Below are 16,037 nucleotides of genomic sequence, written 5' to 3'. Positions count from 1 at the left end.
CACACCCACACCACACACACCCACACCACACCCACACCCACACACCACACCCACACCCACACACCCACACCCACACCCACACACACCACACCCACACACCACACCCACACACCCTAACCCTAACACTAACACTAACCCTAACTCCATCCCTTCCTATCCCCATCTCATCTTACCCTCCTCTATCTCTTCTCATCTTTCCCCCCTCTTACCCTACCTCTCCCACATCACAATCCACGGCACTTACCTCAGCACCCCATGCCCTGCCCCATTCTCCCACTCCACTACTCCTAACCACCATCCATCATCCGAGTATTCATCACCGCTCCCCAACCACCATCTACCCCCTTCCCAATATCTAATATCCAACTCTCACTACCACTTACCCTACCATCCATCTACATTCCCCCATCTACCATGTCGTCCTTACTATAACACTACATACCACATTGAAATATTGAAATGTAAAACAATCAAACGTAAACAAATCTAATGTAAACAAATCAAACGTAAACAATGCAAGAAGTAACTTACCTGCCACACTATCAACCTCTCCACTACACCTTCCACATCCCCAAACAACACCACCTCCAACTATCACTACCACATACCTAGATCTACCATACTCACCTTCTATTTATTTAACGATATCGCATATGCACACGGACGCTATAGAACACATCACACCCCAACTTACCCCGCCATAATACTCTACACCAAGGCCATCCATCTCTCACTCGATCACTACCATATACATCACCACATCACCATACACGGCACTTGCCTCAGCGGTTTATACCCTGTGCCATTTACCCATAACACCCACGATTATCCACATTTTAATATCTATAACTGATCACATAACCTCAGTTATCATATAAATACTCTCAACTTCATGTTTTATAACGTTTTCATACAAATACCCACTACCCATTTTATATATATTAATATAGTTGCTACCAAATATTCACCACTAAAATCACCTAAACATAAAAATATACTATTTATCAATAAGAAGGTATAAACACACTATATATTAACATAACATATCACCCCATTCATATAATTGTAACGCAGTATGAATAGGTGCCATACGGACAGCACTACATAAGATTATCATCACTACTATTGTATTAATGATCCCATTCGAACATTCAGTTATGTAAACGCTTTTCGTAAGAATGTAAGTTATTAACACCACCTTCTAGTTGAGCAGAAGCCGTTCTGAATTCAAATCTAACTTTACCGCTCTGGACATTCTTCTTTAATACAGTTAACGACCTACAGCCAATGTCTTGGCAAGAATGTTGTAATCCATTGTACAAGTACGGAATAAATTTCTTAATGGATCCTTTGTCAACGACAGCGCCGGAGACACCCTGTGCAACCAAAACGCTGTCAAATTCTGAAAAGTAACGAGACGTAGATGCATTCCCTTTAGTACCAGTCTTTTGCATGGCGTCAATGGAACCCATACCACGGTACGCCTTCAATCTTTTACCATCTTGATAGAAATACTCACCTGGTGATTCCGTAGTACCAGCCAACATACCACCCATCATAACAGTAGAAGATCCAAGAGCCAACGCCTTGGTAATGTGACCGATGTTTTGAACACCACCATCAGCCATACATGGAACACCGAACTGGTTAGCAAATTCACACACGTTGTAGACCGCTGTACCTTGTGGCCTACCACAAGCCATAACTTCTTGAGTGATACAAATAGAGCCAGTTCCCATACCGATTCTCAAACCATCCGCACCGGCAGCAATCAAATTGGCAGCTTGTTCCCTGGTCACAACGTTACCAGCGATGACTTCCAGACCTGCGAAACTCTCTTTGACCCACTTGAGCATGTTCAATTGGAAAATAGAGTTGCCTTGGGATGAATCCAAGATGACGACATCCAAGCCGGCTTTGACCAATAATCTTAGTCTTTCTTTATCAGCGTCCATAGTACCAATTGAAGCACCACATAGCAATTGCTTGGTGTTGGCAGATTTGGACGCTAATGGGTAGTTTTGATTCTTCATTAAATCAGTTCTGGAAAGCATAGAAACTAAGTTACCCTTTTCATCAACAATCAATAGCCTACCCTTTTTGATTTTCTTTAGAATCTCGTTACCTTCTGATAACGTGATACCTTGTGCACCGGTAACAGGGTTCTTGGTCATGACATCCTGAACGAGTAAAGAGTCGTCCTCAACGAACTGTATATCACGAGAAGTGATGACTCCCACCAACTTTGCATTTCTCTTGCCATCTTCCGTGACAGGGAAGCCTGCAAATCCATACTTTTTCTTCATGCTCTTAGCTTCACCAACGGTGGTTGTTGGAGAAATCACAATAGGGTTGTTAATAAACCCATTTTCATAGTTCTTGACCCTTCTGACCATGTCAGCTTGGTCCTCGGGCGTACAGTTATGGTGAATGAAACCGATACCACCCGACAGAGCCATAAAGATGGCCATTTCCGATTCTGTCACAGTGTCCATTGGAGAGGAAACCAATGGAATGTTTAAAGTGATATTCCTGGTCAGCTTAGTCTGTAGGCTAACCTCAGAGGACGCAAAATCGACTAAACCTGGTAAGATCAAAAAATCGTTATAAGTCAACCCACCTCTGATCTTGGAGTCCATCAATTCCTGCACAGACAAACCATCCAGTCTTGGAAGGCTCTTGGCAAATTGCAGTGCGGTCTTGTAGTCTTTAATAGCGGCCATTGCTTTTACGTATTTGGGTTGTTATCAATTGAAACTGAAAATATTTACTTCTTTTAGTTTGTTATAAACGAATAAAAAAATAATAAGAAAAGTAAGGCAAGAAATAGAATAGAATACAGGAAAAAAAGTTCCCAGCATACTAGGTAAAATGTACAAGCCCACGAAACTGAGAAAAAGCCACCAAGGTTCTCCGGTTAAATGTTCAGCAAAAAATTTCCAGTCGAATTTTTTCTAAATGTTAAATGGGAAAAGACTCCACTATTTATACTTTTTTTTTTATTTTTTTTTTTTATTTTTTTTTTCCGCTTTCTTCGAGGAAAAGAAATGCGCGGCGTGCCTGCGCGGCGGTTAGGAAAAATGCTGACGTAATGAATAACAACCTAGCTTATATGTCATAATGTAGTAAGTTTATTGGACCTTTTCTATACGTTATGTAAATGCAAAAATTACATAGGTACTTCTTAAGTGCTACCGGATTGCAGGTTTGCTACTATATGTTTTCCTTGTCTAAAACATTACTGAAACAATACTGAAGCAATACTGAAACATTACTCATATCATGCTATTGGGTTATCACATTCAACACATTATGATATGATGGCAGCAGATACTCCCACGGACGATATGTTAACATTTGCATATTATCATAAGCACAAACACACAAACGCCTCTACAAGATCTTCTCACTCCCAGTACTACCGTAACTCAATGTCGTGTACTCATTCCGGTGCCACTATATAAGGTCACTATGGTTATACTATAAGAGCAATACATACTTATGCAGGTGCTATAATATCCTTATTTCATCTTACCAACTCGATCACAAAATATTCCTATTCTGAGTACATCCGTTAATCAATATGAGGTGTAACAACCAGAAGTCATGGTTTGAGGTGAACGATGCTTCTAGGTTTTGCTTTAGTTTTTTTATGGTGGAAAAGGTCTAAGAAAAGGGTATTGATATTTAGAAGGCCAATAAATTTTATGAATCTTTCTCTCAGACATTCATAGGATGGACTCTTTCCCAAGGGAAAAGATATGGGATAACCCCTTCCATTTTCCTACTACATATTTACACAACTTTATGACAGGTAATCTACGCTAAAATATGTGTTTCATTTTAGACGGCAACCGAGCTGTGCGAGCAGTTGGATTGCTCCTTAAACGTAATTACATACTGCGTATAAGTCAAAAGTTATCGCAAACCTATAAGCACTTGCATCCACGGTTGCAAAAAGCACTTTACATTTATAAAGTGAGCTGGATAGAAAATCGGAATTACCTTGAAACCTCTTTCTAAGAATGGGATACAACACGGTTTTTTTTAGTCAAAAATCACTCGAGGTTATTATCCTTTTTCTATTATAAGGTTACTGAGCCATCAACAGTTGCGTAATGCGCGCCCGCTTAGCGCCTTTTTTTAAAAAAATATATAAAGCGAACAGCCAGAAGCTGCAACTCCAAATAGCAACTCCCTCAAGCTGCCACCTCGCTATCAAATGAAGAATAATGAAATTGAAGATGAAAAGAGCGTAGCTCTATCATCCTTCGGGCATCTCGAATCCCAAAAGATTGTTTTACCCCAGAATGTTTTCAGAAGCCAGTTCACATGGATGTGTTATCAGATTTACAAGTCCTTAGCGTTTCGTATCTGGTTGCTATTATGGTTGCCACTTAGTGTTTGGTGGAAAATGACCACCAATTGGATTTACCCGTTTATTGTTTCGCTTCTTGTCCTGTTTCTAGGGCCAATATTTTTACCCGTTATTCATGTACTTTCTCGTAAACGTTCTTTATCTAAGCAACTCACTCAGTTTTCCAAAGAAATTGCTAAAAATACACCAGGCACGCACACCCATGATTGGGAAGTTATCGCTATAAATCTAAATTCGTACTTTTATGAAATCAAAGCTTGGAATACTAAGTACTTTTTTTTCAACGCTGCGGACTGCCAAGAAGCGTTCAGAAGAACTCTTCTCGAACCATTCTCTTTGAAGAAAGACGAAGCTGCCAAAGCTAAGTCATTTAAAGATTCCGTTCCTTACATCGAAGAGGCCTTGCAAGTTTATTTTACAGAAGTTGAAAAACAGTGGAAGCTGTTCAATACTGAGAAAGCATGGAGCGCCGTTAGCCTGGAAGACATTCAGCTCCCCAGGGAAGCTCACCGGTTTAAACTTACCTGGGTTTTCAAGAGGATATTCAGTCTCGGGTGTTTGCCTCTCTTCCTTTCTGTTTTGTACAATGTCTACGTGTCACGCAATCTTCCTCCTCTATTTCGTATCTTGTATCTTGGATGTTTTCTTCTCACGGCTGTAAAATCTTTCCAAAATATAAGGGTTTCACTTATGAAAATGGAACACAAAATGCAGTTTTTGTCAACTATTATAAATGAGCAAGAAAGTGGTGCTGATGGATGGGATGCAATTGCAAAGAAAATGAATAGGTATTTGTTTGAGAAAAAAGTCTGGAAAGATGAAGAGTTTTTCTTCGATGGGATTGACTGTGAATGGTTTTTTAGCCATTGCTTCTACCGCCTTTTATCTTCAAAGAAATCTGACTCATTTGTATCATTGAATGTTGAACTATGGCCATACATTAGAGAAGCGCAAGTATCCCGCAGTGACGAGTTTTAGTGAAAAAGTGAACATGCGCTATTCGACTTAAAAGTTTGTACTTTCGTATTCTATAAGGTCTTAGAACCATGTTCTATTGAAAACCTAAAAGATTGGTTGACGTTTTTATCGAGCAATTTTATACACATAGCACGGCCTGCTTCAGAAGATCAATATATTGGATGGAAATGCACAACCGCTCAATTTTCAAATTACATATAATTACCGCGTATTAATTACAACCAGACCACTTTCATAAATAACTTTTTTTTCACGCTTATTGTTAATTAAGGAATACACTTGATGGCTTCATGTTTGGAGCGATTAAAGTGTAAAATTTGCCGATAATTATAACTTAAGTTCCTTTAGAGACAAAAATCTCCATAATACGTGTGTATTTAGTCCTTTTAAGTGGCTTATTTAACGCAGAGCTGACGGAAGATATTGGAATAACCATACCGATATTTTTTTCAAAAATCTTGTCATTGGTCACCGCTTTTTCAAGGTAAAGCAAAGCAGTTTAAACAGAATTCATTGAACAGAATACATTCTGTCATGTTTTCGATATATACACGAGCTCTTATTCAACTTGAACTGAGTGATGTGTTCTCAAGATCTTTTAATAAAAATTTGTTTACGAAATCCCTCTTAAAAAGAAGAATACTAATTTCGCGAATCACGCTCTTTCTGTTGCATTGATAAGGTCATTGCTGATGACAGATACATTGATCTAAGATCTGTTTGAATAACAATGCACAGTAATACACCATCCACTGAATCTGTCTCCTTTCTCAATGTTGGGATTTTCATAAGCATTAATATCTACAGAAAAGAAATACAAACTCTGTACTCATATTTGCTAAGTTTGTAAGAAGCTATTTACAGCACCTACAATAAGCATATCCCTCATACTGCAATACATCTTGAATATATCACTATGTTTGAAAGTCAAGCACGGTTGTAGGGTCTCTTCTGCACGTGATATTTTCTCTGTTTATTGGCTCATAATGGAACGATTTTATTTTTTTTTGACTCATACTTCGAAGGTTGATAAGAGGTTGATAAGCAATCATCGATACAAAAACAGCATGAGGGAGATCTTACGAAAACTTTCCTGGCTCTGAACTTGGAAATAAAGTGGGAATAATTATGGCGAATTTAAATAAATTTGGACAAGAAGTTGGTGCCGATGTCAATGGCTGGACAACAAGGGTCTTCCCAGAGAAAGTCGTACTGAAAGGCAACTACTGTAGACTAGAACCTCTTGATAGAGAAAAACATGGGTCGGAACTTTTTAGTGCCTATAATAAAGCGGGCCAAAAATTATGGACGTATTTACCTGTGGGCCCATTCAATACCTTAGAGGAATTCCTAGAATTTATTAAGAAACTTAATGAAACTAGAGATACTGTGCCTTTCGCAATTATCAATGAAGAGACTAAACGTGCCGTTGGTACATTATGCCTAATAAGAATCGATGAAGCCAACGGTTCACTAGAAGTTGGATATGTGATTTTTTCGCCGGAATTACAGAAGACTATTATTGCAACTGAAGCCCAATTCCTTTTGATGAAATATGTGTTTGATGATCTACAATACAGGAGATATGAATGGAAGTGTGATAGTTTAAATGGGCCATCCAGGCGGGCGGCGATGCGCTTAGGGTTTAAATATGAAGGTACGTTTCGACAAGTGGTGGTTTATAAGGGTCGTACACGTGACACTCAATGGTTTTCAATAATCGACAAAGAATGGATATTTATTCGTAAAACCTTTGAGGAATGGTTAGATGGAACAAATTTTGAAAATGGTAGACAGAAGAGAGGACTAGCGGCAATAAGAGAAAATTTGTTGAACTGAAAACCTACCCTCTCTTATATGCAGGGCGTATGTATATGTACCGTTTAGCTATCCATTTTGTAGATTAAGATATTTTTTACAGTCGTGTAAATTTTCCGACTTTATCTTCAACAATAAAAAATTGTATTTACGATCACTTAGATTTCACGTGTTTGCGCTGATCTCGTTCAAACTGGAATGTCAGTAAGAGATAAACAATCTCGATCTACCATGCCACTCCAAGACAAACGTTGATACTGATATTATTTTTGGCTCCCCATTTCAATTTACATCACGAAACGTTGCTCCGACTCACATTATGTCGTTCATAGTGTCATTTCGATCCTAACTATATTCCACCTTTCTTCCATATAACAGCATTAACTTTAACATCAAAATATAACATTTAATTTTACTCATGTTGTATCCTATTTGCTTTATAATCACGCATAGATTATAACGTCTACTATCCCAAAATACAATTATCACAACATACCGCATCACGCTACGGTCCGCTACTAAACCCTCCACTAAACCCATAACGAAAATCGGTTACCTTTACTATCTAAACTATCTTTCCCTTTCTTTTTAATATCCTCCGTATAACACCAAGTATTACTTCTTCGGTATTTTTTTTTGCATCTCTCTTCGTTTTCTCATCATTAGAATACATACAAGTATCTCTTCTGGTTCTACAGTGCTGATATTCACGGGACAAGACATAAAGATTCTATTACTATGATAGGTAGGTAGTTTGAATGGACCCTGATCTACAAACCTTAATTGTAAAACTTACTGGCTCATGGGCAACGACTCCGGGCCGATCCCATAAAAAAAGGCGACCTATTTTATGGGAAAGATAAAAGAGTAGCCGTATGTTCCAGATCCAGGTGTTCCTCACTAAAAAGAGTGTACGTTGCCCAAAAGAGAGTGTTTCTTTCCGGTTTATCGTGCCCAATCAAATGGTTCATGAATACTGTCATTGATCAAATAGGTTTATAATATTAATATACATTTATATAATCAACTGTATTTATATCATCAAAAAAAGTTGTTTTTTTATTTTTCATTACTTTTCACTGTCTATGGATTTTCATTCGTAAAGGCGCTCGTCCCTAGTTTGCAATAGTGTAGATACCATCCTTGGAAAGAGCCTTAGAGATAGCTGGCTTTAATCTGGTGGAGTACCATGGGACACCGGTGATCATTCTGGTGACTTGGTCTGGGGAAATACCAGTCAACATGGTGGTGAAGTCACCGTAGTTGAAAACAGCTTCAGCAACTTCAACTGGGTAGGTTTCAGTTGGGTGAGCGGCTTGGAACATGTAGTATTGGGCCAAGTGAGCTCTGATATCAGAGACGTAGACACCCAATTCAACCAAGTTGACTCTTTCGTCAGATTGAGCTAGAGTGGTGGTTGCAGAGGCACCAGCAGCGATGGCGGCGACACCAGCAGCGATTGAAGTTAATTTGACCATTGTATTTGTCTTGTTTTTCAGTGTTGATGTGAGCTTAACTAAAGATAAAGGAATGAAGGAATATTCTCAAATAAACATGATCAGAGCTGCTCTATTTATACACATTCCTTCACCAGCAGTTACTATCCAAACGAATCACTGGCAGACGCTCGTTTCTTAACTGAAGTCTTCATATCGCAACTTTCGAGCCATATTCATTGTTACTATGGAGAGGTGCTTGTTCTTGAACGATGGATGCATCTTTCATGGATTTCGTATATGAAGGTGTGTTTTGTCGTGCGTATACCCCTCGTATGTTTGGAATGTATGATTGTAATCATAGGGCCCGAGATATCTTTGCTAGAACCCTTCCACGCGCCCAAGGTACTTCCATTTCTGGTCAAAGAAAATGTCTGAATTTGGGTTGGACCCTCGTTCGGGAGCCTATTGTCTAAGCCTTATACGGCATGCCCTAAACGATTACCGGGGAAGTACTGTTTTTCATCCCGAATTAGAATATCAAATAGCAGTCATGGGTTGGAAGTCGTGCGTACGCGGCAGTAATTCACGATTCTGCGCACTACCGCCAAAGTATTTGAACTCTAAATAGTAGGGCATGCTTGTCTATTAGTAAATCTCAACGCCTACTATGAGTGTTTGACGCTTAATGAAAACGTATAACCCCAGGTCAATACCAAGTTTGCTAAGCCTCGAGTATCTTAACATTCAGTCCAGTAAGAATTGAGTAGATACATTGCCTCCGTTCTATCCAAGGAAGCTGTTGAACTATGACTATCAGAAATCACTTACCGACGTAACCAGCAGATCGAACTAGACTAGGTAGTTTTTCAGCGGTAAAGTGACATCATTCAAAAAGTGTAAACATACAAGACATTGTAACTCAGCTAGATTTTAGATTCATCAAAATTGAGCTTACTGCCTCGTTAAACAGAACCAGTATCGGTGAAACACTGTTAGAGACACCATTCGAGCCACCAAGGATGTTGTCGAAGCGTTTAAGAAGGATGAATTGGTGGACCACAACGGCAATGATTGAGAAAGCTCTCATTGTCAGCTTTGTTGAAAACTTCGAGATGATGAGGATTGCATAAAAAACGCAAACCTTTCTTTTTAATTGTAGTAGCTTAATACATTTAACCGTACGGTAAAAATTGGCTGGCTTCACTGTATGAAAGAAAAAGCGAAGGCAAAAGCAAAAGGCCACCAATTCTTCTATGGGTATTGTTGGTCGTCTTATGCAGAGCATAGTCAATCGCGTCTCTCCTTACTTCCGAGTTGTTCTTCGAAAACTCCGAAAGTTTCCGCTGCAAAAGGAAAAAGAAAAAAAAAGATAGTACCTTATCCAGGGAGGTTAAGGGTCCGAACTTGCTACGTTGTCGCTCACTGCTGCAAAACGTCTCGAACGAATCCCAAGGAAGCAAAACTATGCCTAGATTTGGTGTGTTGACGCCACACAACCAGTAACTTTTGAAGACTTAAGGTTTCCGAACGGCTCACCAAAGTTAGGAGTATATAAAGGGTTCTTAATGTTATAATATCGGGGCAGAGCTCGAGGTTTTCGTTCTGTCTTTTTTTCTTCTTTTGTAGTGGAAGAGTTTCTAAATTCGTATACTTAAGTCTAAAATAAAATATTCGGAGGACAGCAGAATATTACTAATATGCAATTGTTTCCCCTTCTATCGTTAGCGTTATCTTTGACCTATTCTCAGACTGTTTTCGGCTCGTCCTCAAACTCTTATGTCAAGTTACCGGTACAAAAGTTAGCAAATATTCCGGATATGGACTCGCAAGGTGCGTCTGATATTTTTAAGAGAGATGAAGTGTTCAATTCGACCTTGGTGAATGCCTTAGGAATGTATGTCGTCAAATTGGAAATCGGAACCCCTCCTCAAACCGTGTACCTTCAGGTGGATACTGGCTCTTCAGATATGTATGTTAATGATGCCGATAATGCCTATTGCGAATTAATGTCTTATGGATCAGACTACGCTTCAACTGATAACTACGAGCTCACCGCAACATTCACTGAGCTTCCCTCTAGCACCATCTCATCAGAAGCTTATACCACTCTTTGTTCCTACTGGGGTGCATTCAGTGCCAGCAACTCCTCTACTTTCAAGTACAATGACACTCACTTTGATGAAACTTATGGCGATGGTACGTATTATAAAGGAACGTATGGAACAGATGTTGTCTCCTTAGGAAACATTACATTAGAAAGTTTTTCCTTTGGGGTAGCCAACAGTACAGAGAACCAAGCTGGGATTCTGGGCATATCGCTTCCTGTCGGAGAAAATACAGATTCGCTTGAAAATGCCTATAATATAACCCCTTTTGAATATAAAAACTTTCCTATGGCATTGAAAAGTCACGGGAAGATTGAGAAGACAGCATATTCCTTGTTTTTGAATGAACCTGACGCACACTTTGGAAGCATCTTATTTGGTGCCGTCGATAAAAGTAAATACTCAGGGCAGCTTTACACTGTGCCTATGCTACAGGCCTTCAATACAATCGATTCACTGAATCCAGGGATGTTTGTTACAGCGCAGGGCGTTGCGATTGTAGATAGCGACTCCAAAAACAAAACTGCTTCAGAGGTTCAATTCCCTGTATTGTTTGATTCTGGTACAACCTATTCTACTCTACCTACTGGAATTGCAGATGCGATTGGCAAGATTTTTGGCGGAAAGTACAGCTCTGTTGACCAAGGCTACATAGTTGACTGCTCGAAAGTCAACAATACTCAACTGTCTTTTGATTTTGGAGGATTCAATATCTCTGCAAACATATCTAATTTCGTGACACCAGCCAAGGATCGTTGCCTGTTGAATATTGAAGCCACTGACTCGGGATTCGTGTTAGGAGATGCTTTTCTTGTCGACGCATACGTTGTGTACGATTTAGAAAACCGCGAAGTTTCTATTGCCCAGGCCAGCTTCAACGATCAGGAAGAGGATATTAAAATTATTTCTGACGGCGTCCCGGGTGCCACGACTGCTCCTGGATACTACAGTACATGGGTGTATACACCTGGCAGTCCCATCGGAACAGGGGACTTCTATAACATCAGTTGGACGTCCTATTCAGAGAATTCTGAATACCAAACGTTAATTGCCACCGCAATTCCAAGTAGCAGTAGCAGTAGTAGCAGTAGTAGCAGCAGTTCAGATGAAACAACTACAAAAAACCGGAACTCCGGAGACAGCCTCTACCAATCATCCTTATTTTTTTCGCTGATATCTTTTTTTCTATCGCACATTTTTTTGTGACCTTCTTGTAAAGAAAAGAAGGATGTATTCTGTATTGAGTATCTATCTTGCAGAATTTCTATCCCAAGCTAAAGTGTACTACATGACAGAGAGTATTCTAGTAATTTCCAGCACGATTTTACATATTATATATATATATTGATCAGTTTTTGAATGCGGGAGGTAATAATACTATCATTACTAGTGTCCCTAAGTTTCATTAAGAGCTACAAAGCATTACTTTTAAGCCCTATCCAATTTGAAAGTTCACGTGCTTTCTGTAAATACCGATGAGAGTTAGACTATGGAAATGTTCAAAGCTTCTATTTTCGGATGGGCAAGAGAAGTAAATGCAGTAATAGAAAAACAGAACATTGGAAGAACATTGTGAACTTCTCTCAACATGAAGAACCAATTCTTATGGCCTCTTAATTTGACCTTAAGGCTAAAAACGGAACGAGGATATGTGAAATTTTTCGAGTGTCACTGCTTCAGCTTTCTAATTTCTGAACCGTTCTGAAATCTTAAACACCATACAGTATCGAATATCGCATATAGTGATAAACCATTAAATTTACCACGTAATACAACATTCCGCCCATAACCACTAATCGTCACAAATTGGATAGGATTGCGCTTCTATAAACACTAGGGCGCATGCCATATATCGTATCAATATACAAAAAAATCGCAGCTACCGCATAAATCATTCTCTGGTATTTCAATTAAAGAGTTGTGGGAATGAGCATTTCCACTAAACGAATAGGGTATGAAAAGAGCATCAGATCTGAAAAAGGAAAACTCAATGTTGTTCCTTTTTTCAATTTGTTATCATGTATCTACTCATAGAGGCTAATCTGAGAAATATTGGAACTTCTATGGATTTTATCGTTCAAAATCTTCTCTCGCGATAAGACGGAATTGCGAATTTTTGATTGCTTGATAAGGATGCTTTCACTATGTCGAAGATTGTATCAATATTTTTTTATGCGCAGAGCAAAATATGCAATCGAAGAGTAGAGATTTTCACGATATCCATAGAGTGGTTTTGGCCGCTTGCTGTTCTTCAGAAATTCCCTACGGAAAAAAAAAAACTTTATGATAACGTAATGACACCTATTGAGTGGTGCTGATGTTAATTTTCTTGCCCTTTTGATTTGAAGAATAATGTTTTTAGGATGAGGGTGAAGGTACTATCACTGTTATTTTTGCTTGAAAATACGAGCAAAGTCGAATTTTGACTCCATTGAGAATCGAAAAGTGTGCAAAATGATAATAGAACAGGATTTTCACACAATAATTGCCAATCTGGTTAGATTCTGCCAGCGATATGCGTTATCTTTGTACGTTCTATCGTAGTACCGCTATACGAATGTAATATGTTGTCATTGATCAATGTAATGGTAGCATATAGCATTCAATTCGTTTATATACAGCACCTATGTGGCATTGCCATCTTCCTGGGATTAGAATGTAACTCAGATCGACAGATCATCAAAAAGTTATGAGAATCAAAAACGTTGTACTATTAGGGTTGTCTTTGGCATCGGTTAAAGCCTCGCCAATTGAAAGATTATGGAAACGGTTTTTAGCGAATGAACCAAGTGAAACACAAATGGTAAACACAACCACTTTTGTATATCCTCAGACGCAGTCAGTTGAACTATTTCCAATGAATATGTGTAGAGGTATTACGTTGGAAGATGCTACGATAGACCAATTGCAGGGTTACTTCGATAAAGGTGTTCTTTCGTCAGAGGATGTTGTGCGCTGCTATCTAGACCGCTACTTTCAACTTAATTCGTATGTCAATGGTGTATTGCAAGTCAATCCCGATGCTATTTCAATTGCACAGGAAAGAGATCGCGAACGAGCAGCAGGAGTTGTTAGAAGTCCATTGCACGGTATTCCATTTTTAGTTAAGGACAATTATGCAACGAAGGATAAAATGGATACTACATGCGGTTCATGGATGCTTTTGGGTTCAGTAGTGCCACGAGATGCTCATGTTGTATCCAAATTAAGAGATGCTGGTGCTGTGTTGTTTGGTCACTCTACATTAAGTGAATGGGCAGATATGAGATCATCAGATTACTCTGAGGGTTACTCCGCTAGAGGTGGCCAAGCACGCTGTCCTTTTAATCTTACTACCAACCCGGGAGGTAGTTCTTCCGGTAGTGCTGGTTCTGTAGCTGCAAATATGATAATGTTTTCATTAGGAACCGAAACTGACGGTAGTATTATTGATCCAGCAATGAGGAATGGTATTGTTGGTTTTAAACCAACAGTTGGTTTAACTTCAAGGTCTGGTGTAATTCCAGAGTCGGAACATCAGGATTCAACTGGACCCATGGCTAGGACTGTCCGTGATGCAGTATACGCTTTCCAATATATGTGGGGGATTGATGAGAAAGACGTGTACACCCTGAACCAAACTGGTAAAGTTCCAGATGATGGTGATTATGTGAAATATCTGACTGACAAAAGTGCTCTGAAAGGTGCAAAATTTGGTTTACCATGGAAAAAGCTTTGGTCATATGCCAAAACTGATGAAATTCCTAGACTTTTAGAAGTTATTAAAGTTATTGAAGACGCAGGAGCTACAATTTATAATAATACCGACTTTGGAAATTTAGATGTTATTTCAGATAGTGGCTGGGATTGGGACTTTGGATCAGCAAATGAGAGTGAATTCACTGTGGTGAAAGTTGACTTCTATAATAACATCAAGTCTTACTTGAGCGAATTGGAAAACACAAATATTCGCTCCCTAGAAGACATTATTGCATATAACTATAACTTCACTGGTAGCGAAGGCGGATACAATAATACACATCCTGCCTTTTCATCTGGTCAAGATTCTTTCTTAGACTCTCTGGCCTGGGGAGGTATCAAGAATGCGACCTACTGGGAAGCTGTCGAATTTGTTCGAAGAACTTCCAGAGATGAAGGTATTGACCACGCACTTAACTATACTGATCCTAATACCGGTGAAAATTTCAAGCTGGATGGTCTTTTGGTTCCAAGTGGTTTGTCAATCACATACCAGCAAGCCGCTAAAGCTGGTTATCCAATGATTACATTACCGATAGGTGTTAAAAAGGCTAATGGCAGACCTTTTGGTCTTGGCATAATGCAATCTGCTTGGCAAGAACCTCAGTTGATCAAATACGGCTCCGCTATCGAAGATTTATTAAACTATAAATGCAAGCCACAGTACTATGATTATGTGGCAAAAAATATCCCCGTTATATAAGAGCCAAACCGAATATTTTAGTTTCGACAATTCCAGTTATACACTTATTCTTTTGTTCGTTCACTATCTCTACTAATTTTGGTGATAGTATTATTTTCCATAACTTTGTATTGCTGCTATTGTACCATACTTGACCTTTTCCAGTACAGATGAATATAATTTGTTACCTCATTCTAACTTATATAGATATAGGTGCACTTAAAATGTATGTATTAGTTATTTTGTTATATTTGATTTTAAAATTTGTTCCGCCTGAATAATTTCTTACTACAGTAACGTGGATGTATATTTTCATAACAGAGATAAAAGAGCTAGTCTTTTTCGGGTCTGTATCTACTACCTTTATAGACAATATAGGGTTGTCCTACAATTTCTTCTTGATTTTTATATTTTTTAATGATTTCTACTCTTAATATAATGTCCCTGTGACAATATATCTATAATTAATGCCTTTGCCAACCTTGCTATAAAATATTATCTATACCTATCTCGAACAATGCCGAATGTAAAGTCATCTCATTTTTCCATAGTTCTGGTCTCCAATTTTCCCACTGTTCGTCCGATATGCGTTTACATTGCTACAGAAAACAAACACAGAGCAAGTTTCGAACCTTTAGGCAAGTTATTGTACTGTAGTTCGCAATTCTTTTAACAATTATAACAACGTACTCCTCAGCAGCTCGCTTGAGGGTGCATCACTAGGGCCATAATCAGTGCGAGTCCTTTTATCACATTATCCTCATATATTTAAACGCAACTGCTTGTCAAGCTTTCCCCTATCACCAGCACATTCTGCAAAAACTAATATATAGTATGAGTAATCGCTGTTATACGGAGGTTACTTTAGAGGGACAAACATCTCTGACATAACTATAACT

The 16,037-nt window shown here is 38.8% G+C and overlaps 5 protein-coding genes across 5 annotated transcripts; 4 read left to right on the top strand and 1 right to left on the bottom strand.

Moving 5' to 3' along the window:
- Nucleotides 1-1,151: 1,151 nt before the first annotated feature.
- On the bottom strand, nt 1,152-2,723 carry SPAR_M04460 (IMP dehydrogenase; the record flags this gene model as incomplete). The annotated part of the gene is made up of 1 exon (XM_033912742.1): nt 1,152-2,723. One exon carries the CDS (start codon nt 2,721-2,723, stop codon nt 1,152-1,154), a length of 1,572 nt encoding a protein of 523 aa, XP_033768633.1.
- A 1,499-nt stretch (nt 2,724-4,222) lies between these two features.
- On the top strand, nt 4,223-5,356 carry SPAR_M04450 (DUP/COS family protein; the record flags this gene model as incomplete). Its single annotated transcript, XM_033912741.1, has 1 exon — nt 4,223-5,356. The coding sequence occupies one exon, from the start codon at nt 4,223-4,225 to the stop codon at nt 5,354-5,356; it is 1,134 nt and encodes a 377-aa protein (XP_033768632.1).
- A 1,128-nt stretch (nt 5,357-6,484) lies between these two features.
- On the top strand, nt 6,485-7,195 carry SPAR_M04440 (GNAT family N-acetyltransferase; the record flags this gene model as incomplete). Its single annotated transcript, XM_033912740.1, has 1 exon — nt 6,485-7,195. The coding sequence occupies one exon, from the start codon at nt 6,485-6,487 to the stop codon at nt 7,193-7,195; it is 711 nt and encodes a 236-aa protein (XP_033768631.1).
- Nucleotides 7,196-10,310: 3,115 nt separating this feature from the next.
- YPS6 (aspartyl protease) lies at nt 10,311-11,924 on the top strand (the record flags this gene model as incomplete). The annotated part of the gene is made up of 1 exon (XM_033912739.1): nt 10,311-11,924. The coding sequence occupies one exon, from the start codon at nt 10,311-10,313 to the stop codon at nt 11,922-11,924; it is 1,614 nt and encodes a 537-aa protein (XP_033768630.1).
- Nucleotides 11,925-13,407: 1,483 nt separating this feature from the next.
- SPAR_M04420 (uncharacterized protein) lies at nt 13,408-15,159 on the top strand (the record flags this gene model as incomplete). The annotated part of the gene is made up of 1 exon (XM_033912738.1): nt 13,408-15,159. One exon carries the CDS (start codon nt 13,408-13,410, stop codon nt 15,157-15,159), a length of 1,752 nt encoding a protein of 583 aa, XP_033768629.1.
- Between the last annotated feature and the right edge of the window lie 878 nt (nt 15,160-16,037).

Source organism: Saccharomyces paradoxus, chromosome XIII, assembly GCF_002079055.1.
Source record: "Saccharomyces paradoxus chromosome XIII, complete sequence".
Taxonomy (NCBI): domain Eukaryota; kingdom Fungi; phylum Ascomycota; class Saccharomycetes; order Saccharomycetales; family Saccharomycetaceae; genus Saccharomyces; species Saccharomyces paradoxus.
The sequence above is the reverse complement of the archived record's forward strand: the minus strand, read 5'-3'. Positions and strand labels throughout refer to the sequence as shown.